Source organism: Oncorhynchus tshawytscha, unplaced genomic scaffold (genome assembly GCF_018296145.1).
Source record: "Oncorhynchus tshawytscha isolate Ot180627B unplaced genomic scaffold, Otsh_v2.0 Un_contig_1088_pilon_pilon, whole genome shotgun sequence".
Classification (NCBI taxonomy): domain Eukaryota; kingdom Metazoa; phylum Chordata; class Actinopteri; order Salmoniformes; family Salmonidae; genus Oncorhynchus; species Oncorhynchus tshawytscha.
The window spans coordinates 632-25,513 of record NW_024609170.1 but is presented as its reverse complement, the minus strand read 5'-3'; the positions used below and the strand labels follow the sequence as shown (position 1 = coordinate 25,513).

The window sequence follows — 24,882 nt, the reverse complement described above, 5'->3', positions numbered from 1 at the left end:
ATGGACTTTACAGTGTCCCAGAACTTTTTTGAGTTAGTGTTGCAGGAAGCAAATTTCTGCTTGAAAAAGCTAGCCTTGGCTTTTCTAACTGCCTGTGTACAATGGTTTCTAGCTTCCCTGAACAGCTGCATATCACGGGGGCTGTTCGATGCTAATGCAGAACGCCATAGGATGTTTTTGTGTTGGTTAAGGGCAGTCAGGTCTGGGGAGAACCAAGGGCTATATCTGTTCCTGGTTCTAAATTTCTTGAATGGGGCATGTTTATTTAAGATGGTTAGGAAGGCATTTTTAAAAATATCCAGGCATCCTCTACTGACGGGATGAGATCAATATCCTTCCAGGATACCCCAGCCAGGTCGATTAGAAAGGCCTGCTCGCAGAAGTGTTTCAGGGAGCGTTTTACAGTGATGAGTGGAGGTCGTTTGACCGCTGACCCATTACGGATGCAGGCAATGAGGCAGTGATCGCTGAGATCTTGGTTGAAGACAGCAGAGGTGTATTTAGAGGGGAAGTTGGTTAGGATGATATCTATGAGGGTGCCTGTGTTTAAGTCTTTGGGGAGGTACCTGGTAGGTTCATTGATCATTTGTGTGAGATTGAGGCCATCAAGTTTAGATTGTAGGATGGCTGGGGTGTTAATAATGCATGTTCCAGTTTAGGTCACCTAGCAGCACGAACTCTGAAGATAGATGGGGGGCAATCAGTTCACATATGGTGTCCAGAGCACAGCTGGGGGCAGAGGGTGGTCTATAGCAGGCGGCAACGGTGAGAGACTTGTTTTTAGAGACATTGTCCCCTGTAACATTGTCTCCTGGTAGAACTGGTGCCAGTAACATTGTCCCCTGGTAGAACTGGTGCCAGTAACATTGTCCCCTGTAACATTGTCCCCTGATAGAACTGGTGCTGTAACATTGTCCCCTGTAACATTGTCCCCTGGTAGAACTGGTGCCAGTAACATTGTCCCCTGGTAGAACTGGTGCCAGTAACATTGTCCCCTGTAACATTGTCCCCTGGTAGAACTGGTGCCAGTAAACATTGTCCCCTGTAACATTGTCCCCTGGTAGAACTGGTGCCAGTAACATTGTCCCCTGGTAGAACTGGTGCCTGTAACATTGTCTCCTGGTAGAACTGGTGCCAGTAACATTGTCCCCTGTAACATTGTCCCCTGGTAGAACTGGTGCCTGTAACATTGTCCCCTGGTAGAACTGGTGCCTGTAACATTGTCCCCTGGTGCTGGTGCTGTAACATTGTCCCCTGGTAGAACTGGTGCCTGTAACATTGTCCCCTGGTAGAACTGGTGCCTGTAACATTGTCCCCTGGTAGAACTGGTGCCTGTAACATTGTCCCCTGTAACATTGTCCCCTGGTAGAACTGGTGCCTGTAACATTGTCCCCTGGTAGAACGAGCCCGTGATTTGGTCTCCAATTGTTTTATGTGGCATCACGTAGGAATAACCTTCCTACTAAAGTCATTACCATTGGTTTAGACTATGTAATTGACTTCTGAGATGGTAGGCTATTCAATAAATACGTTGTTTTATCTAACATATCCAAGCAGAAATGACTCAAGATGAATTGATGTGCAACCTAATCCAGTGGTGTCATGTATTTGTATTTATTATGGATCCCCGTTAGTTCCTGCCAAGGCAGCAGCTACTCTTCCTAGGGTTTATTATGGATCCCCATTAGTTCCTGCCAAGGCAGCAGCTACTCTTCCTGGGGTTTATTATGGATCCCCATTAGTTCCTGTCAAGGCAGCAGCTACTCTTCCTGGGGTTTATTATGGATCCCCATTAGTTCCTGTCAAGGCAGCAGCTACTCTTCCTGGGGTTTAATATGGATCCCCGTTAGTTCCTGCCAAGGCAGCAGCTACTCTTCCTGGGGTTTAATATGGATCCCCATTAGTTCCTGCCAAGGCAGCAGCTACTCTTCCTGGGGTTTATTATGGATCCCCATTAGTTCCTGCCAAGGCAGCAGCTACTCTTCCTGGGGTTTAATATGGATCCCCATTAGTTCCTGCCAAGGCAGCAGCTACTCTTCCTGGGGTTTAATATGGATCCCCATTAGTTCCTGCCAAGGCAGCAGCTACTCTTCCTGGGGTTTAATATGGATCCCCATTAGTTCCTGCCAAGGCAGCAGCTACTCTTCCTGGGGTTTAATATGGATCCCCATTAGTTCCTGCCAAGGCAGCAGCTACTCTTCCTGGGGTTTATTATGGATCCCCATTAGTTCCTGCCAAGGCAGCAGCTACTCTTCCTGGGGTTTATTATGGATCCCCATTAGTTCCTGCCAAGGCAGCAGCTACTCTTCCTGGGGTTTATTATGGATCCCCATTAGTTCCTGCCAAGGCAGCAGCTACTCTTCCTGGGGTTTATTATGGATCCCCATTAGTTCCTGCCAAGGCAGCAGCTACTCTTCCTGGGGTTTATTATGGATCCCCATTAGTTCCTGCCAAGGCAGCAGCTACTCTTCCTGGGGTTTATTATGGATCCCCATTAGTTCCTGCCAAGGCAGCAGCTACTCTTCCTGGGGTTTATTATGGATCCCCATTAGTTCCTGCCAAGGCAGCAGCTACTCTTCCTGGGGTTTATTATGGATCCCCATTAGTTCCTGCCAGGAAGCAGCTACTCTTCCTGGGGTTTATTATAGATTCCCGTTAGTTCCTGCCAAGGCAGCAGCTACTCTTCCTGGGGTTTATTATGGATCCCCATTAGTTCCTTTCAAGGCAACAGCTACTCTTCCTTGGGTTAATTATGTATCCCCATTAGTTCCTGCCAAGGCAGCAGCTACTCTTCCTGGGGTTTATTATGGATCCCCATTAGTTCCTGCCCAGGAAGCAGCTACTCTTCCTGAGGTTTATTATAGATCCCCGTTAGTTCCTGCCAAGGCAGCAGCTACTCTTCCTGGGGTTTATTATGGATCCCCATTAGTTCCTGTCAAGGCAGCAGCTACTCTTCCTGGGGTTTAATATGGATCCCCATTAGTTCCTGCCAAGGCAGCAGCTACTCTTCCTGGGGTTTAATATGGATCCCCATTAGTTCCTGCCAAGGCAGCAGCTACTCTTCCTGGGGTTTAATATGGATCCCCATTAGTTCCTGCCAAGGCAGCAGCTACTCTTCCTGGGGTTTATTATGGATCCCCGTTAGTTCCTGCCAAGGAAGCAGTTACTCTTCCCGGGGTTTATTATGGATCCCCATTAGTTCCTGCCAAGGCAGCAGCTACTCTTCCTGGGGTTTATTATGGATCCCCGTTAGTTCCTGCCAAGGCAGCAGTTACTCTTCCTGGGGTTTATTATGGATCCCCATTAGTTCCTGCCAAGGCAGCAGCTACTCTTCCTGGGGTTAATTATGTATCCCCATTAGTTCCTGCCAAGGCAGCAGCTACTCTTCCTGGGGTTTATTATGGATCCCCATTAGTTCCTGCCAAGGCAGCAGCTACTCTTCCTGGGGTTTATTATGGATCCCCATTAGTTCCTGCCAAGGCAGCAGCTACTCTTCCTGGGGTTTATTATGGATCCCCATTAGTTCCTGCCAAGGCAGCAGCTACTCTTCCTGGGGTTTAATATGGATCCCCATTAGTTCCTGCCAAGGCAGCAGCTACTCTTCCTGGGGTTTATTATGGATCCCCATTAGTTCCTGCCAAGGCAGCAGCTACTCTTCCTGGGGTTTATTATGGATCCCCATTAGTTCCTGCCAAGGCAGCAGCTACTCTTCCTGGGGTTAATTATGTATCCCCATTAGTTCCTGCCAAGGCAGCAGCTACTCTTCCTGGGGTTTATTATGGATCCCCATTAGTTCCTGCCAAGGCAACAGCTACTCTTCCTGGGGTTTATTATGGATCCCCATTAGTTCCTGCCAAGGCAGCAGCTACTCTTCCTGGGGTTTATTATGGATCCCCATTAGTTCCTGCCAAGGAAGCAGCTACTCTTCCTGGGGTTTATTATGGATCCCCATTAGTTCCTGCTCAGGAAGCAGCTACTCTTCCTGTGGTTTATTATAGATCCCCGTTAGTTCCTGTCAAGGCAGCAGCTACTCTTCCTGGGGTTAATTATGTATCCCCATTAGTTCCTGCCAAGGCAGCAGCTACTCTTCCTGGGGTTTATTATGGATCCCCATTAGTTCCTGCCCAGGAAGCAGCTACTCTTCCTGAGGTTTATTATAGATCCCCGTTAGTTCCTGCCAAGGCAGCAGCTACTCTTCCTGGGGTTTATTATGGATCCCCATTAGTTCCTGTCAAGGCAGCAGCTACTCTTCCTGGGGTTTATTATGGATCCCCATTAGTTCCTTTCAAGGCAGCAGCTACTCTTCCTTGGGTTAATTATGTATCCCCAATAGTTCCTGCCAAGGCAGCAGCTACTCTTCCTGGGGTTTATTATGGATCCCCATTAGTTCCTGCCACGGCAGCAGATACTCTTCATGGGGTTTATTATGGATCCCCATTAGTTCCTTTCAAGGCAGCAGCTACTCTTCCTGGGGTTTATTGGTGACGCTTTTACTGATTAGACATAAAAGAAAATAGTTCATACATGAGGGCTTGCTTTGTTATCCAACTGATCTTGTGTCTTTTCTGCCATCCTGTGAACCCCGTTTACAGCTATATTCATTATTATCATAAGTCACTAGCTCTATGAGTAGCTGTGTGTGAAGCTACATGTGTTCTGTGTTTTATCTTAATTTGCTGCACAGGAAGTTGCCATAGAGAGATGGAAAGGCATTCTATATTTCTCTCTTCCATCTCTCCCTTTCTCTCTCTTTCTCCCTTTCGCTCTCTCTCTATCTCTCTCTCTCTCTCTCTCTCTCTCTCTCTCGAGCGCTCCCTCTACCTTTCTCTCTCCCTTTGTTTCTCTCTCTCTGTCTGTGTGTGTGTCAGAAGGGGATTGTTGTGTTCTTCCTGCTGCTATGGTTACAAAAGTTACAGTACCTCTTCTCCCCCCTTGATGACCTCACAGCCATATGGGCGGAGTAGACGCTGCACATACCCCGCCTCCCAACCCTGGCCCCTCCCCCCTGAGCCCAGAGGCTCCTCCCACCCTGTTGGAGCTAGAAGCCCGTCTGGCGCAGTACCAGAGGAGAGTGAGAGAGGAGGAGGAGGATGGAGGGAGAGATGAAAGGAAGGTTCCGGACCTTCAGAAGGATGACATGATGGCCAGGAAGACAGGTGCGTTCCCCAGGACCCACAACACCACGACAACAACATTCAACCGCTTCCTACCACTGCCGGGTTCCAAACGCCCAGCACAGGAAGTAGTCACAGACAGGAAGCTACAGCAATCCAGGGTCTCCATGGACATGCCTCAACAGCACCCCAACGTGGCAATGGTCATCAGGCCGCCCGTTCCCAGCCATTGTAACTATGATGATGATGATGAGGATGAGGAAGAGTGCCCTGTACCAGACCTGGAGAAGGATGATATGTTGGCTCGTAGGACCGGGGCATACCAACACAGCGCGGGGAGAACCGGACGCTCCTTTAACCTGTTCCTGCCTGTCCCTGGAGCGGCCCAACAGAAGAACACCCCCTCTGGTGGACCCAACCAACTCTACAAGAACACCCCCTCTGGTGGACCCAACCAACTCTACCAGAACACCCCCTCTGGTGGACCCAACCAACTCTACAAGAACACCCCCTCTGGTGGACCCAACCAACTCTACCAGAACACCTCCTCTGGTGGACCCAACCCACTCTACAGACACAAACAGCAACCCAGGTACAGACAGGACAACAGACTGACACACTGATGATGCTTGGAGACTTGGTGCTTTGCTTACCCACTAACGTGTGTGTGTCCGTGTGTGTGTGTGTGTGTGTGTGTGTGTGTGTGTGTCCGTGTGTCCGTGTGTGTGTCCGTGTGTGTGTGTCCGTGTGTCCATATGTGTGTGTGTGTCCCCGTGTGTGTGTGTTTGTGTCCGTGTGTCTGTGTGTGTGTGTGTGTGTCCGTGTGTCCGTGTGTGTGTCCGTGTCCATCCAGCTAACAGTTTCTGTCTGGTCTGATGTATCACAACTAAAACCTCGGTGTCTGGTGGTGCTCTGCCATCATGGTCTGGGTTTGACTACTACTGTCTGGTGGTGCTCTGACATCATGGTCTGGGTTTGACTACTACTGTCTGGTGGTGCTCTGCCATCATGGTCTGGGTTTGACTACTACTGTCTGGTTGTGCTCTGCCATCATGGTCTGGGTTTGACTACAACTGTCTGGTGGTGCTCTGACATCATGGTCTGGGTTTGACTACTACTGTCTGGTGCTATGGGTTGGATAGCTCCGTGTTCTGTATCTGTGATTGCTTGGTTTGGTCTGGTCTGTGATCACTTGGTTTTGTCTGTGTCTGTGATTGCTTGGTTTGGTCTGTGTCTGTGATCGCTTGGTTTGGTCTGTGTCTGTAATCGCTTGGTTTCATCTGGTCTGTGTTGAACTGTCCCCGGTTGATGATGTCACTGGCCGTCTTTCTCAGCAGTGGCGTTTCCACAGCAACAGGAACTGAAGCCCAGCCCTCTAGAACCCCAAACAGGAAGTGTCTCGAGGACAACCCCTATCTCTCCTCCCCCTCTTCTCCCTCCACCCTCCTCTCCTCCCACACCCACACTCCTCCTCCAACCCCTCCTCTCCCCCAGCTTAGTGGGAGGGAAAAAAGGAGGGAGGGGGGGATGGAGAGAGGGATGGAGAGAGGGAAGGAGAGAAAGATGGAGAGAGGAGAGGAGACAAAGAAGGAGAGAGAAGGAGAGAGAGATGGAGAGAGGGAAAGAGAGAGAGATGGAGAGAGGAGAGGAGACAGAGATGGAGAGAGAGAAGGAGAGAGGGGAGGAGAGAGAGATGGAGAGAGGAGAGGAGACAGAGATGGAGAGAGAGAAGGAGAGAGGGGAGGAGAGAGATGGAGAGAGGGGAGGAGAGAGAGAAGGAGAGAGGGAAGGAGATAGAGATGGAGAGAGGGGAGGAGAGAGAGATGGAGAGAGAGAAGGAGAGAGGGGAGGAGAGAGAGATGGACAGAGGGAAGAAGGTGGGAGAGTCTCACAGAAGACCGTTCTGGGTGGAAGACAATGATCTGCCTCCAATGATGTGAGATAACACCCACACACACACACACACACACACACACACACCCACACACACACATGTTGTTTCCCACACACACACACACACACACACACACACACACACACACACACACACACACACACACACACACACTTTCCTCTCCACTGTCTGTTGTTTCTGTTATATTATATCAGATCTCTCTCGTCTCTCTCTGTCTCTCTCTTCTCAATCTCTCTCTCACCCTGTCTCTCTCTCCCCCTTCTCTCTGTCTCTTTCCCCCTCTCAATCTCTCTCTCTCTTTCCCCCTCTCAATCTCTCTCTCTTTCCCCCTCTCGCACTCTCTCTTTTTCCCCCTTTCGCACTCTCTCTCTCTTTTCCCCCTCTCGCACTCTCTCTCTCTTTCCCCCTCTCGCACTCTCTCTCTCTTTCCCCCTCTCGCACTCTCTCTCTCTTTCCCCCTCTCGCACTCTCTCTCTCTTTCCCCTCTTCTCCTCTTTCCCCCTCTCAATCTCTCTCTTTCCCCCTCTCAATCTCTCTCTCTTTCCCCCTCTCAATCTCTCTCTCTCTCCCCCTCTCAATCTCTCCCTCTCTTTCCCCCTCTCAATCTCTCTCTCTCTCTTTCCCTCTCTCTCTCTCTCTCTCGATCTCCACCTCTCTCTCTCTGCAGGTTGAGCAGGAGAGTGTCTAAGATGTCTGAGGAGTTGGAGTAAGTCTCTCTCTGAGTGACACCTGGATATACACTGTATGATACTCACTCTACACACACTCTCTCTCTCTCCTACCTACCTACCTACATACCCTACCTACCCTACATACAGTACCCACCCTACCTCCATTCATACCTAGCCTACCTACCCTACATACCTACACTACCCCCATTCATACCTACCCTACCTACTCTACCTCCATTCATACCTACCTAGCTACCCAACCCACCCTACCTCCATTCATACCTACCTAGCTACCCTACCTACACTACCCTTCCTCCATTCATACCTACCTACCTACCCTACCTACCCTAACTACACTAACCTACCCTACCTACCCTACCTCCATTCATACCTACCTACCTACCTACCTACCCTACCTACACTACCTACTCTACCTACCCTACCTACCTACCCTACCCTGCCTGCCTACCTTCCCTACCTACCCTACCCTACCCTTCCCTGTCTACCTACCCTACCCTACCTACCTACCTACCCTACCCTACCCTACCTACCCACCGACCCTACCTACCCTTCCTCCATTCATACCTACCTACCCTACCTACCTACCCCTACCCTACCTACCCTACCCTACCTACCCTACATTCATACCTACCCTACCCTACCCTACCTCCATTCTACCTACCTACCCACCCTACCCTACCCTACCCTTCCCCATTCTACCTACCCCTACCCTACCCTACCCTACCTACCCTACCTCCATTCATACCTACCTACCCTACCCTGACCCTACCCTACCTACCCAACCCTACCCACCTACCCTTCCTCCATTCATACCTACCTACCCTACCTACCTGCCTACCCTACCCCCTACCCATCCTACCCTTCTGTCTCCATTCCCTATACCTACCTACCCCTACCCGACCCTACCCTACCTACCCTACCTACTACCCTACCTACCCTTCCTCCATTCATACCTACCTACCCTACCCCCTACCTACCCTACCTACCCTACCCCATACCCTACCTACCCTACCTACCCTACCCTACCCTACCTACCCTACCCTACCCCTACCCTACCTACCCCCACCCTACCCTACCCTACCTACACTATCCTACCCTACCTACCCTACCCTACCCCCTACCTACCCTTCCTCCATTCATACCTACCTACCCTACCCTACCTACCCTACCCTACCCTACCATTCACCCAACCTACCCCTACCCTACCCTACCTCCATTCATACCTACACTACCCTACCCTACCTACCCTACCTCCATTCATACCTACCATACCTACCCTACCTACACTACCCTACCCTACCTACCCTACCTCCATTCATACCTACCTACCCTACCCTACCTACCCTACCGAACCCAACCTACCCTACCCAACCTACCCTACTCTAACCTACCCAACCTACCCTACCCTACCCTACCCTGCCTACCTACCTAACTACCCTACCTTCCCTACCCACCCTACCCTTCCCTGTCTACAGCGCCCACCATACCCTACCCTACCTACACTATCCTACCCCTACCTACCCTACCTACACTACCCTACCTACCCTTCCTCCATTCATACCTACCTACCCTACCCTACCTACCCTACCTACCCTATCTACACTACCCAACCCTACCCAACCTACCCTACCCTACCCAACCTACCCTACCCTACCCTGCCTACCTACCTAACTACCCTACCTTCCCTACCCACCCTACCCTTCCCTGTCTACAGCGCCCACCCTACCCTACCCTACCTACACTATCCTACCCGACCCTACCTACCCTACCTACACTACCCTACCTACCCTTCCTCCATTCATACCTACCTACCCTACCCTACCTACCCTACCCTACTACTACCCAACCCTACCCCCTACTCTAACCTACCCAACCTACCCGACCCTACCCTCCTACCTACCTAACTACCCTACCTGCCCTACCCACCCTACCCTTCCCTGTCTACAGCCCCACCCTATTCCCTACCTACCTACCTACCCGACCCTACCCTACCCCCTACCTACACTACCCTACCTACCCTTCCTCCATTCACCTACCCTACCTACCTACCATCCCTCCCTCCATTCATACCTACCTACCTACCCTACCTACCCTACCTACCCTTCCTCCATTCACCCTACCCTACCTACCCTACCTCCACCCTACCTACCCTACCCTACCTACCCTACCCTATCTACCCTTCCTCCATTCATACCTACCTACCCTACCTACCCTACCTACACTACCCTACCTACCCTACCTACACTACCCTACCTACCTACCCTCCCTCCCTCCATTCATACCTACCTACCTAGCCTACCTACCCTACTCTACCCAACCCTACCCAATCTACCCAACCTACCCTACCCTACCCTGACTACCTACCCACCCTACCCTACCTACACTACCCTACCCGACCCTACCCTACCTACCCAACCGAACCCTACCTACACTACCCTACCTACCCTTCCTCCATTCATACCTACCTACCCTACCTCCACTACCTACACTACCTACCCTACCCTACCCTACCTACACTACCTACCCTACCTACCCTACCTACCCTACCCTACCTACCCTTCCTCCATTCATACCTACCTACCCTACCTACACTATCCTACCTACCCTACCTACACTACCCTACCTACCTACCCTCCCTCCATACCTACCTACCTACCCTACCTACCCTACTCTACCTACTCTACCCAACCCTACCCAATCTACCCAACCTACCCTACCCTACCCTACCCTTGCTACCTACCCACCTACCCTACCCATCCCTACCCAACCTACCCTACCCTACCCTGCCTGCCTACCTACCCACCTACCCAACCTACCCACCCTACCCATGCCTACCTACCCCTAACCTACCCTACCCTCCCAAACCTGCCCTGCCCTACCCTGCCTACCTACCCACCCTACCTAACCCTACCCTACCCTCCCAAACCTACCCTACCCTGCCTACCTACCTACATACCCTAACCTACCCTACCCCCAAACCTACCCTACCCTCCCAAACCTACCCTACCCTACCTACCTACCTACCCACCTACCCACCCTCCCAAACCTACCCTACCCTGCCTACCTACCTACATACCCTAACCTACCCTACCCTCCCAAACCTACCCTACCCTACCCTACCCTGCCTACCTACATACATACCCTACCCTACCCTACCCTCCCAAACCTACCCTACCCTACCTACCTACATACCCTAACCTACCCTACCCTACCCTCCCAAACCTACCCTACCCTACCCTGCCTACCTACCTACATACCCTAACCTACCCTACCTACCCTTCCTCCATATGCATTCAACCATCACAGCAAACAGCTAACGGCAGCTTCTCTCTGACATCACTCTGATTTCCTGTTTCTGGTTCCCTGCTTCCTGTCTAGGAGCATAAGTATAATTAACATGCACAGTGAGGAAGAGGGGGCGGGACTACTTCAGCCTCTCGGCCAATCACGATATGATGGCATGCAGGAACAGTACAGCAATCACCAGGAGGAGGAGGAATGGCAAGACGTAAGACAGACGGACGGACGGACAGAATCTCCTCTCTTCTTTCCTCCTTCTAGACAGACAGACAGACATCCCTCTCTCCTCTCATCCCTTTCTCCTCACCCACTCTCCTCTCGCCACTCCTCTTCCCACTCTCCTCTCATCCCTCTCCCCTCTCCTCATCCACTCTCCTCTCATCCCTCTCTCCTCACCCACTCTCCTCTCTCCACTCCTCTTCCCACTCTCCTCTCATCCCTCTCCCCTCTCCTCATCCACTCTCCTCTCATCCCTCTCTCCTCACCCACTCTCCTCCTCCACTCCTCTTCCCACTCTCCTCTCATCCCTCTCCCCTCATCCCTCTCCTCTCATCCCTCTCTCTCACCCACTCTCCTCTCTCCACTCCTCTTCCCACTCTCCTCTCATCCCTCTCTCCTCACCCACTCTCCTCTCTCCTCCTCTTCCCTCTCCTCTCATCCCTCTCCCCTCTCCTCATCCACTCTCCTCTCATCCCTCTCTCCTCACCCACTCTCCTCTCTCCACTCCTCTTCCCACTCTCCTCTCATCCCTCTCCCTCTCTTCATCCACTCTCCTCTCATCCCTCTCTCCTCACCTCCCTCTCTCCACTCCTCTTCCCACTCTCCTCTCATCCTCTCCCTCTCCTCATCCACTCTCCTCTCATCCCTCTCTCATCATCCACTCTCCTCTCATCCCTCTCTCCTCACCCACTCTCCTCTCTCCACTCCTCTTCCCACTCTCCTCTCATCCCTCTCCCCTCTCCTCATCCACTCCTCTCATCCCTCTCTCCTCACCCACTCCCTCTCTCCATCCCTCCCACTCTCCTCTCATCCCTCTCTCCCTCTCTCATCCACTCTCCTCTCATCCCTCTCTCCTCTCTCCTCTCTCCACTCCTCTCCCACTCTCCTCTCATCCCTCTCCTCATCCACTCTCCTCTCATCCCTCTCTCCTCACCCACTCTCCTCTCTCCACTCCTCTTCCCACTCTCTCTCATCCCTCTCTCCTCCTCATCCACTCTCCTCTCTCCTCCTCTTCCCTCTCCTCCTCTCATCCCTCTCTCCTCTCCTCATCCACTCTCCTCTCATCCCTCTCTCCTCACCCACTCACTCTCTTCCCACTCTCTCTCATCCCTCTCTCATCCACTCTCCTCTCATCCTCTCCCACTCTCATCCCTCTCTCCTCTCCTCATCCACTCTCCTCTCATCCCTCTCTCCTCACCCACTCTCCTCTCTCCACTCCTCTTCCCTCTCCTCTCATCCCTCTCTCCTCTCCTCATCCACTCTCCTCTCTCCACTCCTCTTCCCACTCTCCTCTCATCCCTCTCTCCTCTCCTCATCCACTCTCCTCTCATCCCTCTCTCCTCACCCACTCTCCTCTCTCCACTCCTCTTCCTCTCTCCATCCCTCCTCTCTCCTCATCCCTCTCCTCTCTCCATCCTCTCCCTCTCCTCTCATCCCTCTCCCTCTCCTCATCCCTCTCCTCTCATCCCTCTCTCCTCTCCCCTCCCTCTCTCCACTCCTCTTCCCACTCTCCTCTCATCCCTCTCTCCTCTCCTCATCCACTCTCCTCTCATCCCTCTCTCCTCTCCCTCTCTCCCTCCTCTTCCCATTCTCTCTCATCTCCCCTCTCTCTCTCCCTCTCTCCTCACCCACTCTCCTCTCTCTCTCTCCCTCATCCACTCTCCTCTCTCCCGCTCTCATCCCTCTCTCTCAGGAAGGAGGAGACAGACCCTTCCCGCTCTCCTCTCATCCCTCTCCTCTCCTCTCCCTCTCATCCCTCTCTCTCCTCTCCTCTCTCCTCCTCATCCCTCTCTCCCTCTCCTCTCTCCTCCCCTCTCTCCAAGTACGGAGAGAGGAAGGAGGAGAAGGAGAGGGAGGGGGAGGGGATCTCCTCCCTCTCTCTCTCTCTCTCCTCCCCTCTCCTCTCAGGGAGGAGCCTCCCCTCTCCTCCCCTCTCCTCTCATCCCTCGCTCCTCTCTCCTCTCTCCTCCCCTCCCTCTAGACAGACAGACATCCCTCTCTCCTCATCCCTCTCTCCTCTCTCCTCCCCTCCCTCTAGGACCTAGCCCGGTGGAAGAGTCGTCGCCGCAGTGCTTCTCAGGATCTGATCAGGAAGGAGGAGGAGAGGAAGCGGATGGAGAGGATGATGAAGGAGGAGGAGGGAGGCCACACCCAGAAGAAGAAGAACATCAAGACGTACAGAGAGATCGTAGAGGACAAGTACGGAGAGAGGAAGGAGGAGAAGGAGAGGGAGGGAAAGAGAGGAGGAGGAGGAGAGGAAGAGAGGCGAGGGGAGGGAGAGGGTGGTGGGAAAGAGGAGGAGAGGGGAGGGAGGAGGGAGGAAGAGGGGAGGGAGGGAGGGAGGGAGGGAGGGAGGGAGGGAGGGAGGGAGGGAGGGGGGGGGAGGGAGGAGAGAGGGAGGGGGAGGAGAGGGAGGGAGAGGAGAAGAGAGGAGAGAGGGGAGGGAGGGAGGGGAAGGGAGGGAGGGGGAGAGGGGAGGGGGGGGGGGAGAGGAGAAGAGAGGGAGAGGAGAAGGAGGAGAGAGGGGGAGGGGGGAGGAGGGGGGGAGGGAGAGGAGAAGGAGGGAGAGGGGAGAGGAGGGGAGGGGGGAGGGAGAGGAGAAGAGAGGGAGAGGGGAGGGGGGGAGGAGGGAGGGGGGAGGGAGGGGGGAGGGGGGAGGGAGGGAGAGGAGGGGGAGGGGAGGGAGGGAGAGGGGGGGAGAGGAGAAGAGAGGGAGGGGGAAGGAGGAGGAGGAGGAGGGGAGGGGGAGGGAGGAGAGAGAGGGAGAGGAGAGGAGAGGGAGAGGGGAGGGGGAGGAGAGGGGGAGGAGAGGAGGGGGGAGAGGAGGGGAGGGAGGAGAGGAGAAGAGAGGGAGAGGGGGAGAGGGAGGGGGGAAGGAAGGAGGAGAGGGGGGGGAGGAGAGGGGGAGGGAGGGGGGGGGAGGAGGAGAGGGGGAGAGGAGGAGGAGGGGGGGGGAGGGAGAGGAGAGAGGAGGGAGAGGGGAAGGGGGAGGAGAGGGGGAGGGGGGAGGAGAAGAGGGAGGGAGGGAGGGGAGAGGGGAGGAGAAGAGGGAGGGAGAGGGGAAGGAGGAGGAGAGGGGAAGGAGGAGGGGGAGAGGGGAAGGGGGGAGAGGGGGGAGGGAGAGGAGAAGAGGGGGGAGGGGGAGAGGGAGAGGAGAAGAGAGGGAGAGGGGAAGGAGGAGGAGAGGGGAAGGAGGAGGAGAGGGGAAGGGGGAGGAGGAGAGGGGAGGGGAGGGGGGGAAGAGAGGGAGAGGGGGAAGGGAGAGGAGAAGAGGGGAGGGAGAGGGGAAGGAGGAGGAGAGGGGGGGAGGGAGAGGAGAAGGAGGAGAGGGAGAGGGGGGGAGGAGGAGAGGAGGAAGGAGGAGGAGGGGAGGGGAAGGGGGAGGAGAGGGGGGAGGGAGAGGAGAAGAGAGGGGAGGGGGAGGGAGAGGAGAAGAGAGGGAGAGGGGAAGGAGGAGGAGAGGGGGAGGGAGAGGAGAAGAGAGGGAGAGGAGAAGAGAGGGAGAGGGGAAGGAGGGAGGAGAGGGGAAGGAGGAGGGGGAGGAGGGGAAGGGGGAGGAGAGGGGGAGGGAGGGAGAAGAGAGGGGAGGGAGGAGGGAGAGGGGAAGAGAGGGAGAGGGGAAGGGGAGGAGGGGGAGGGGAGGGAGAGAGGGAGAGGAGAGGAGAGGGGAAGGAGGAGGAGAGGGGAAGGAGGGAGAGGAGGGAAGAGGGGAGAGGAGAAGGAGGAGAGGGGAAGAGAGGGAGAGGAGAAGAGAGGGAGAGGAGAAGAGAGGGAGAGGGGAAGGAGGAGGAGAGGGGGGAGGGAGAGGGGACCTAAATCTTTCTCACTCTTTGTCTCACCAGCTTCTAATACAGGTCTGTCTTGTAAAATAGTTGTATCTCAATGTGACTAAAGGTTAATAAAGGTTCATTAAAAATGGAATAAACTCTACCCCCCTCTTTCACTACAGAGAGCGTAGGGAGGCGGAGCTGTGTGATGCATACAGGAGGGCGGGCTCTAAAGCGGAAGCTGCCATGGTTCTCCAGCGTTACGCTCTCCGCTTCACCATCAGTGATTCAACGCTGGACAGTCTGCAGCTACCTAGAACCATCACTACTGACCAGAACCCTGAGTCTAGAACACCTGCTACCAACCAGAACCCTGAGTTTAGAACCACTACTACCAACCAAAACCCTGAGTCTAGAACACCTGCTACCAACCAGAACCCTGAGTCTAGAACCATTACTACCAACCAGAACCCTGAGTCTAGAACCATTACTACCAACCATAACCCTGAGTCTAAAACCATCACTACTGACCAGAACCCTGAGTCTAGAACCATTACTACCAACCAGAACCCTGAGTCTAGAACCATTACTACCAACCATAACCCTGAGTCTAAAACCATCACTACTGACCAGAACCCTGAGTCTAGAACCTTTAGTACTGACCAGAACCCTAAGTCTAGAACCATTACCTCTGACCAGAACCCTGAGTCTAGAACCATTACTGCTGACCGGAACTCTGAGTCTAGAACCATTACTACTGACCAGAACCCTAACCCTAGAACCATTATTACTAACCAGAACCCTGAGTCTAGAACCATTACTGCTGACCACAACCCCGACTCTGACCCTGACAACCCAGAACGAGCTGGAAACGGACTAGAGGCCCTGCAGACTGACACAAAGCAAGAGCCCCGAGCCCCCCCCAAAAAACATATCTCTGTCACACACACCCAACACACACAGCTCCAAACCCAAAACACCCAACACACCCAACACACGCACAGACAAAACCACTCCACACAAAATCAGCACACACTCCCCCTCCTATCTCCCCCCCTCACGGCCCCTCCCTCTCCTAACAGCCAAGCCCTACTGCCAGCCACCACAGACACAGCCTGGACACAAGCCTGTTCAGGTAAGGGCAGGTAGGGATAGGAGTTAGGGGTTAAGTCCACAGACACAGCCTGGACACCCCAAATCTACCACAAATCTAATGACACCACACACCCCAAATCTAATGATACCTCACCACCACCCCAAATCTAATAACACCCCACCCTAATGATATACCACCCCAAATCTAATGGAACAGTGGGTTAATAGGGGGCAGAATGACAGATCTGTACCTTGTCAAACTCTAACCTGATACCAACGCTCAACCACTAAGCTACCCTGCCACCCCCAATCTAATGATACCCCAAACCTCCCCAAATCCAATGACACCCCAGCCCAAATCTAATGATACCCCACACAACCCCAAATCTAATGATGCCCACACCACCCCAAATCTAATGATACCCCACACCACCCCAGATCTAATGAACCCCATACCACCCCAAATCTAGTGATACCCCAAATCTAATGATACCCCCACCACCCCAAATCTAATGATACCCCAAATCTAATGATACCCCACACCACCCCAAATCTAGTGATACCCCACACCACCCCAAAATCTAATGATGCCCACACAACCCCAAATCTAATGATACCCCACACCACCCCAAATCTAATGAAACCCCAACACCCCAAATCTAATGATACCCCACACAACCCCAAATCTAATGAATGATACCCCCACCACCCCAAATCTAATGATGCCCCACACCACCCCAAATCTAATGATGCCCCACACCACCCCAAATCTAATGAAACCCCATACCACCCCAAATCTAATGATACCCCACACCACCCCAAATCTAATGATACCCACCCCAAATCTAATGATACCCCACACCACCCCAAATCTAATGATTCCCCACCCCAAATCTAATGATTCCCCACCCCAAATCTAATGATACCCCACCCCAAATCTAATGATACCTCACACCACCCCAAATCTAATGATACCCCCACACCACCCCAAATCTAATGATAACACACACAACCCCAAATCTGATGATACCCCACACCACCCCAAATCTAATGATACCCCGAATCAACCCAAATCTAATGATACCTCACCCCTCCCGAAATCTAATGATACCCGAAATCTAATGATTCCCCACCCCAAATCTAATGATACACCACCCCAAATCTAATGATAACCCACACCACCCCAAATCTAATGATACCCCAATCAACCCAAATCTAATGATACCTCACCCCTCCCGAAATCGAATGAAACCCCAAATCTAATGATACCACACCACCCCAAATCTAATGATAACCCACACACCCCAAATCTAATGATACCCCACACCACCCCAAATCTAATGGAACAGTGGGTTAACTGCCTGGTCAGGGGGCAGAACGACAGATCTGTACCTTGTCAGCTGGGGGTTTGAACTTGCAACCTTTCGGTTACTAGTCCAACGCTCTAACCACTAGGCTACCCTGCCACCCCAATCTAATGATACCCCACACCTCCCCAAATCCAATGACCCCCCACCCCAAATCTAATGATACCCCACACAACCCCAAATCTAATGATACCCCACACCACCCCAAATCTAATGATACCCCACACCACCCCAGATCTAATGTAACCCCACACCACCCCAAATCTAGTGATACCCCAAATCTAATGATACCCCACACCACCCCAAATCTAATGATGCCCCACACCACCCCAAATCTAATGATGCCCCACACCACCCCAGATCTAATGAAACCCCATACCACCCCAAATCTAATGATACCCCACACCACCCCAAATCTAATGATACCCCAAATCTAATGATACCCCACACCACCCCAAATCTAATGATACCCCAAATCTAATGATACCCCACACCACCCCAAATCTAATGATAACCCACACAACCCCAAATCTGATGATACCCCACACCACCCCAAATCTAATGATACCCCGAATCAACCCAAATCTAATGATACCCCACCCCCCCAAATCTAATGAAACCCCAAATCTAATGATACCTCACACCACCCCAAATCTAATGATAACCCAGGGGGCACAACCCCAAATCTAATGATACCTGGGGGTTCTAATGAACCCCAAATCTAATGATACCTACCCCAAATCTAATGATACCCCACACCACCCCAAATCTAATGATACTCTAACCAAATCTAATGATACCCTGCCACCACCCCAAATCTAATGATACCCCACAATCAACCCAAATCTAATGATACCCCCCCAAATCTAATGATACCCCACCACCCCAAATCTAATGATACCCCACACAACCCCAAATCTAATGATACCCACACCACCCCAAATCTAATGATACCCCGAATCAACCCAAATCTAATGATACCACCCCCCCAAATCTAATGATAACCCCACACCACCCCAAATCTAGTGATACCCCAAATCTAATGATACCCCACACCACCCCAAATCTAATGATGCCCCACACCACCCCAAATCTAATGATGCCCCACACCACCCCAGATCTAATGAAACCCCATACCACCCCAAATCTAATGATACCCCACACCACCCCAAATCTAATGATACCCCAAATCTAATGATACCCCACACCACCCCAAATCTAATGATACCCCACACCACCCCAAATCTAATGATAACCCACACAACCCCAAATCTGATGATACCCCACACCACCCCAAATCTAATGATACCCCGAATCAACCCAAATCTAATGATACCTCACCCCCCCGAAATCGAATGAAACCCCAAATCTAATGATACCTCACACCACCCCAAATCTAATGATAACCCACACAACCCCAAATCTAATGATACCCCGAATCAACCCAAATCTAATGATACCCCAAATCTAATGATACCTCACACCACCCCAAATCTAATGATACCCCACACCACCCCAAATCTAATGATACCCCGAATCAACCCAAATCTAATGATACCCCACACCACCCCAAATCTAATGATACCCCGAATCAACCCAAATCTAATGATACCCCACACCACCCCAAATCTAATGATACCTCACACCACCCCAAATCTAATGATACCCCAAATCTAATGATACCCCGAATCAACCCAAATCTAATGATAACCCACACCACCCCAAATCTAATGATACCCCGAATCAACCCAAATCTAATGATACCTCACCCCTCCCGAAATCGAATGAAACCCCAAATCTAATGATAACCCACACCACCCCAAATCTAATGATACCCCGAATCAACCCAAATCTAATGATACCTCACCCCTCCCGAAATCTAATGAAACCCCAAATGTAATGATACCCACACCACCCCAAATCTAATGATAACCCACACACCCCAAATCTAATGATACCCCACACCACCCCAAATCTAATGGAACAGTGGGTTAACCCCAAATCTAAGATGATACCTTGTCAAATGGGGGTTTGAACTGCAACCTTCGGTTACTAGTCCAACGCCTAAATCTAATGATACCCTGCCACCCCAAATCTAATGATACCCCACACCTCCCCAAATCCAATGACCCCCCACCCCAAATCTAATGATACCCCACACCACCCCAAATCTAATGATGCCCCACACCACCCCAAATCTAATGATACCCCACACCACCCCAGATCTAATGTAACCCCACACCACCCCAAATCTAGTGATACCCCAAATCTAATGATACCCCACACCACCCCAAATCTAATGATGCCCCACACCACCCCAAATCTAATGATGCCCCACACCACCCCAGATCTAATGAAACCCCATACCACCCCAAATCTAATGATACCCCACCCACCCCAAATCTAATGATACCCACACCACCCCAATCTAATGATACCCCACACCACCCCTAAATACCAAATGATACCCCCACCACCCCAAATCTAATGATAACCCACACAACCCCAAATCTAATGATACCCACACCACCCCAAATCTAATGATACCCCACACCACCCCAAATCTAATGATACCCCACACCACCCCAAATCTAATGATACCCCAAATCTAATGATACCCCACACCACCCCAAATCTAATGATAACCCACACACCCCAAATCTAATGATACCCCAATCACCACCCCAGATCTAATGATACCCCATACCACCCCAAATCTAATGATACCCCACACCACCCCAAATCTAATGATACCCCAATCAATGATACCCAACCCCAAATCTAATGATACCCCAAATCTAATGATACCCAACCCAAATCTAATGATACCCCACACCACCCCAAATCTAATGATACCGAATCAACCCAAATCTAATGATACCCCACACCACCCCAAATCTAATGATACCTCACACCACCCCAAATCTAATGATACCCAAATCTAATGATACCCCACACCACCCCAAATCTAATGATACCCCACACCACCCCAAATCTAATGATACCCCAAATCTAATGATACCTCACACCAAGGTAACCTCTCATCACTCTGTCTACAGGTAGATGGTTTGGTAAGGTAACCTCTCATCACTCTGTCTACAGGTAGATGGCTTGGTGAGATAACCTCTCATCACTCTGTCTACAGGTAGATGGTTTGGTGAGGTAACCTCTCTCATCACTCTGTCTACAGGTAGATGGTTTGGTGAGGTAACCTCTCATCACTCTGTCTACAGGTAGATGGTTTGGTGAGGTAACCTCTCATCACTCTGTCTACAGGTAGATGGTTTGGTGAGGTAACCTCTCATCACTCTGTCTACAGGTAGATGGTTTGGTGAGGTAACCTCTCTCATCACTCTGTCTACAGGTAGATGGTTTGGTGAGGTAACCTCTCATCACTCTGTCTACAGGTAGATGGCTTGGTGAGGTAACCTCTCTCATCACTCTGTCTACAGGTAGATGGTTTGGTGAGGTAACCTCTCATCACTCTGTCTACAGGTAGATGGTTTGGTGAGGTAACTCTGTCTACAGGTAGATGGTTTGGTGAGGTAACCTCTCATTACTCTGTCTACATGTAGATGGTTTGGTGAGGTAACCTCTCATCACTACAGGTAGATGGCTGTCTACAGGTAGATGGCTTGGTGAGGTAACCTCTCATCACTCTGTCTACAGGTAGATGGCTTGGTGAGGGTGAATGGAGAGACTCTCCCGTCCTCCCCGCCTTCCTCACCCCTTCAATCCCCCTCCTCACCCATTCACTCCCCCCAGCCAACCGAACACCCTGGTGCCAATCAGAAGACACAGGTGTCGGCCGTCAGCGCCCTGATTGGAGGGAGGAACTGTGTTGTCACGACGACCATCGTGACGGAACTCACCCAGACACACCTGCAGCCACGTCCGTTAGATATGCTCAGCAACACACAGGTGGGGAGCCACACCTACTCTCATTCATATATTGATTGATTGATTGACATTTGGTTGATTGAATGGTTCTGATGCTCTTGGTTCCTTATTGATTGTCTGTTAGGTGAACGGCTCCATGGCATTGTCAAGGAGATCAGGGGAGGAGGCGGGGTCTGACTCTTCATTGCTTAGCAACCAGAACACCTACTCATCCTCGGTGACAGGTACAATGATATTACCCAGATTCCTGTTGCTGGGTGAACCAGGTTAGCGTTAATGCTGCTGCTGTAGCTAACACACTGTGTGTGTTTCCCTCCACAGGAGGACTGGAGGGGAGCAGTGGGACGGTGAGTACCATTATACCTCAGCATTTTCATTCTACAACTTGACCTTTATCCTAGAACCTGACCTTCATTCTACAACTTGATCTTTATTCAAGAACCTGACCTTCATTCTACAACATTGACCTTTATTCTAGAACCTGACCTTCATTCTACACCTTGATCTTTATTCAAGAACCTGACCTTCATTCTACAACTTGACCTTTATTCTAGAACCTGACCTTCATTCTAGATCTTGATTTTTATTCATAGAACCTGACCTTCATTCTAGAATTCTTGATCTTTATTCAGAACCTGAGCTTCATTCTATAACTTGATTTTTATTCTAGAACCTGACCTTCATTCTAGATCTTGATTTTTATTCATAGAACCTGATGTTCAGTCTACAACTTGAACCTTTTTTATTCATAGAACCTGACTTTCATACTACATCTTGATTTTCATTCTAGAACCTGAGATCTTGATTCTACAACTTGATTTTTATTCATAGAACCTGACTTTCATACAACATCTTTATTTTCATTCTAGAACCTGACCTTCATTCTAGAACTTGATTTTTATTCATAGAACCTGATGTTGATTCTACAACTTTATCTTTATTCTAGAACCTGAACTTCATTCTAGAACTTGATTTTTATTCATAGAACCTGATGTTGATTCTAGAACTTGATCATTATTCTAGAACCTGACTTTCATTCTACAACTTGATCTTTATTCATAGAACCTGACCTTCATTCTAGAACTTGACTTTTATTCTAGAACCTGACTTTCATACTACAACTTGATCTTATTCTAGAACCTGACCTTCATTCTACAACTTGACCTTTATTCTAGAACCTGACCTTCATTCTAGAACTTGACCTATATTCTAGAACCTGACCTTCATACTAAAACTTGATCTTTATTCTAGAACTTTGCCTGTCCTCTCATCTCACCTTTCCTTTCCTTGTGTGTGTGTGTGTGTGTGTGTGTGTGTGTGTGTGTGTGTGTGTGTGTGTGTGTGTGTGTGTGTGTGTGTGGTAGATGGAGAGCCCCATGTTGAACCTGGCTAAGCGTGTAGATCACTGGGTGTGGAACCCTGAGGATGAGAGGAGACGACAGGAGAAGTGGCAGCAGGAGCAGGAGAGATTCCTACAGGTGTGTGAGAGGAGACTACAGGAGAGGTGATAACAGGAGAGGAGATAACAGGAGAGATTCCTGCAGGTGTGTGAGAGGAGACTACAGGAGAGGAGATAACAGGAGAGGAGATAACAGGAGAGGAGATAACAGGAGAGATTCCTATAGATGTGTGAAAGGAGACTACAGGAGAGGAGATAACAGGAGAGGAGACTAAAGGAGAGGTGATAACAGGAGAGGAGACTACAGGAGAGGAGATAACAGGAGAGATTCCTACAGGTGTGTGAGAGGAGACTACAGGAGAGGAGATAACAGTAGAGATTCCTATAGATGTGTGAAAGGAGACTACAGGAGAGATGACTACAGGAGATGAGACTACAGGTGTGTGAGAGGAGATAACAGGAGAGATGATAACAGGAGAGGAGATGACAGGAGAGGAGATAACAGGAGATTCCTATAGACAGTGAAAGGAGACTAACAGGAGAGGAGATAACAGGAGAGGAGATAACAGGAGAGGAGATAACAGGAGAGGAGATGACAGGAGAGATGATAACAGGAGAGGAGATAACAGGAGAGGAGATGACAGGAGAGGAGATAACAGGAGAGGAGATAACAGGAGAGAGATGACAGGAGAGGAGATGACAGGAGAGGAGATAACAGGAGAGGAGATGACAGGAGAGGAGATAACAGGAGAGGGATAACAGGAGAGGAGATAACAGGAGAGGAGATGACAGGAGAGGAGATGACAGGAGAGGAGATGACAGGAGAGGAGATGACAGGAGAGGAGATAACAGGGAGAGGAGTTAACAGGAGAGGAGATAACAGGAGAGGAGTTAACAGGAGAGGGGATAACAGGAGAGGAGATAACAGGAGAGGTGATAACAGTGAGAGGGACAGGGACAGGGACAGTGGAGGAGGATAGTTACAGTCAGGTATGGGACAGGGACAGGGACAGTGGAGGAGGATAGTTACAGCCAGGTATGGGACAGGGACAGTGGAGGAAGTTCACTGTTATCATCACCCTGATGTCGTTTTCAGTCATGTGTGTGATTTGTGACACGTGTGTTTGTGTGTGTGTGACGTGCTTGCGTGTGTGTGATGTGTGGTGTGTGTGTGGCAGGAGCAGTACAGTCAGGGAGCAGGAGAAACTGAAAGGGGAGTGGGAGAGAGCGCAGAGAGAGGTGGACAGGGAAGAACGAAGACACAGGAAGAGGTAGCAAACACATTAGCCTTTAGCATTCGCCCTTACACACACATTGGAGCCTTTAGCATTCGCACTTACACACACATTAGCCTTTAGCATTAGCACTGGACACACATTAGCCTTCAGCATTAGCCCGACACACACATTAGCCTTTAGCATTAGCCCTGACAGGGACAGTGGAGCCTTTAGCATTAGCCCTGACACACATTAGCCTTTAGCCCTGACACATTCATTAGCCTTTGCATTAGCCCGACACACACATTAGCCTTTGCATTAGCCCCGACACACACATTGCCTGTTGCATTAGCCCTGACACACTGTTAGCCTTTAGCCCTGACACACACATTAGCCTTTAGCATTAGCAGGAGAAACACACATGACACACACATTAGCCTTTAGCATTCGCACTTACACACACATTGGCCTTTAGCATTAGCACTGACACACACAGCCTTCAGCATTAGCCCGACACACACATTAGCCTTTAGCATTAGCCCTGACACACACATTAGCCTTTAGCATTAGCCCTGACACACATTACCTTTAGCCCTGACACACATTAGCCTTTAGCATTAGCCCGACACACACATTAGCCTTTAGCATTAGCCCGACACACACATTAGCCTTTAGCATTAGCCCTGACACACACATTAGCCTTTAGCCCTGACACACACATTAGCCTTTAGCATTAGCCCTGACACACATTAGCCTTTAGCATTAGCCCTGACACACACATTAGCCTTTAGCATTAGCCCTGACACACATGTTAGCATTAGCCCTGACACACACATTAGCCTTTAGCATTAGCCCTGTAATGAGTCCTCTATTATCAGTAATTATCATCATGTGCAT

The 24,882-nt window shown here is 50.9% G+C and overlaps 1 protein-coding gene across 2 annotated transcripts in view; it reads left to right on the top strand.

The window, feature by feature from the left end:
• LOC112266186 (LIM and calponin homology domains-containing protein 1-like) overlaps positions 1-22,884 on the top strand; it is a 59,592-nt gene extending 36,708 nt beyond the window's left edge. Inside the window, exons 10-17 of one of the 2 annotated variants that reach the window (XM_042314395.1) lie at positions 7,697-7,735; positions 11,100-11,229; positions 13,279-13,439; positions 15,190-16,142; positions 21,235-21,390; positions 21,494-21,593; positions 21,691-21,716; positions 22,734-22,884. In XM_042314395.1, the coding sequence (XP_042170329.1) occupies positions 7,697-7,735; positions 11,100-11,229; positions 13,279-13,439; positions 15,190-16,142; positions 21,235-21,390; positions 21,494-21,546 (1,492 nt within the window). In that variant the 3' untranslated portion in view covers positions 21,547-21,593; positions 21,691-21,716; positions 22,734-22,884. Of the gene's footprint in view, positions 1-7,696; positions 7,736-11,099; positions 11,230-13,278; positions 13,440-15,189; positions 16,143-21,138; positions 21,391-21,493; positions 21,594-21,690; positions 21,717-22,733 lie in introns of both variants that reach the window. The other variant, XM_042314394.1, reaches the window with a different exon arrangement.
• The last annotated feature ends 1,998 nt before the right edge of the window (positions 22,885-24,882 follow it).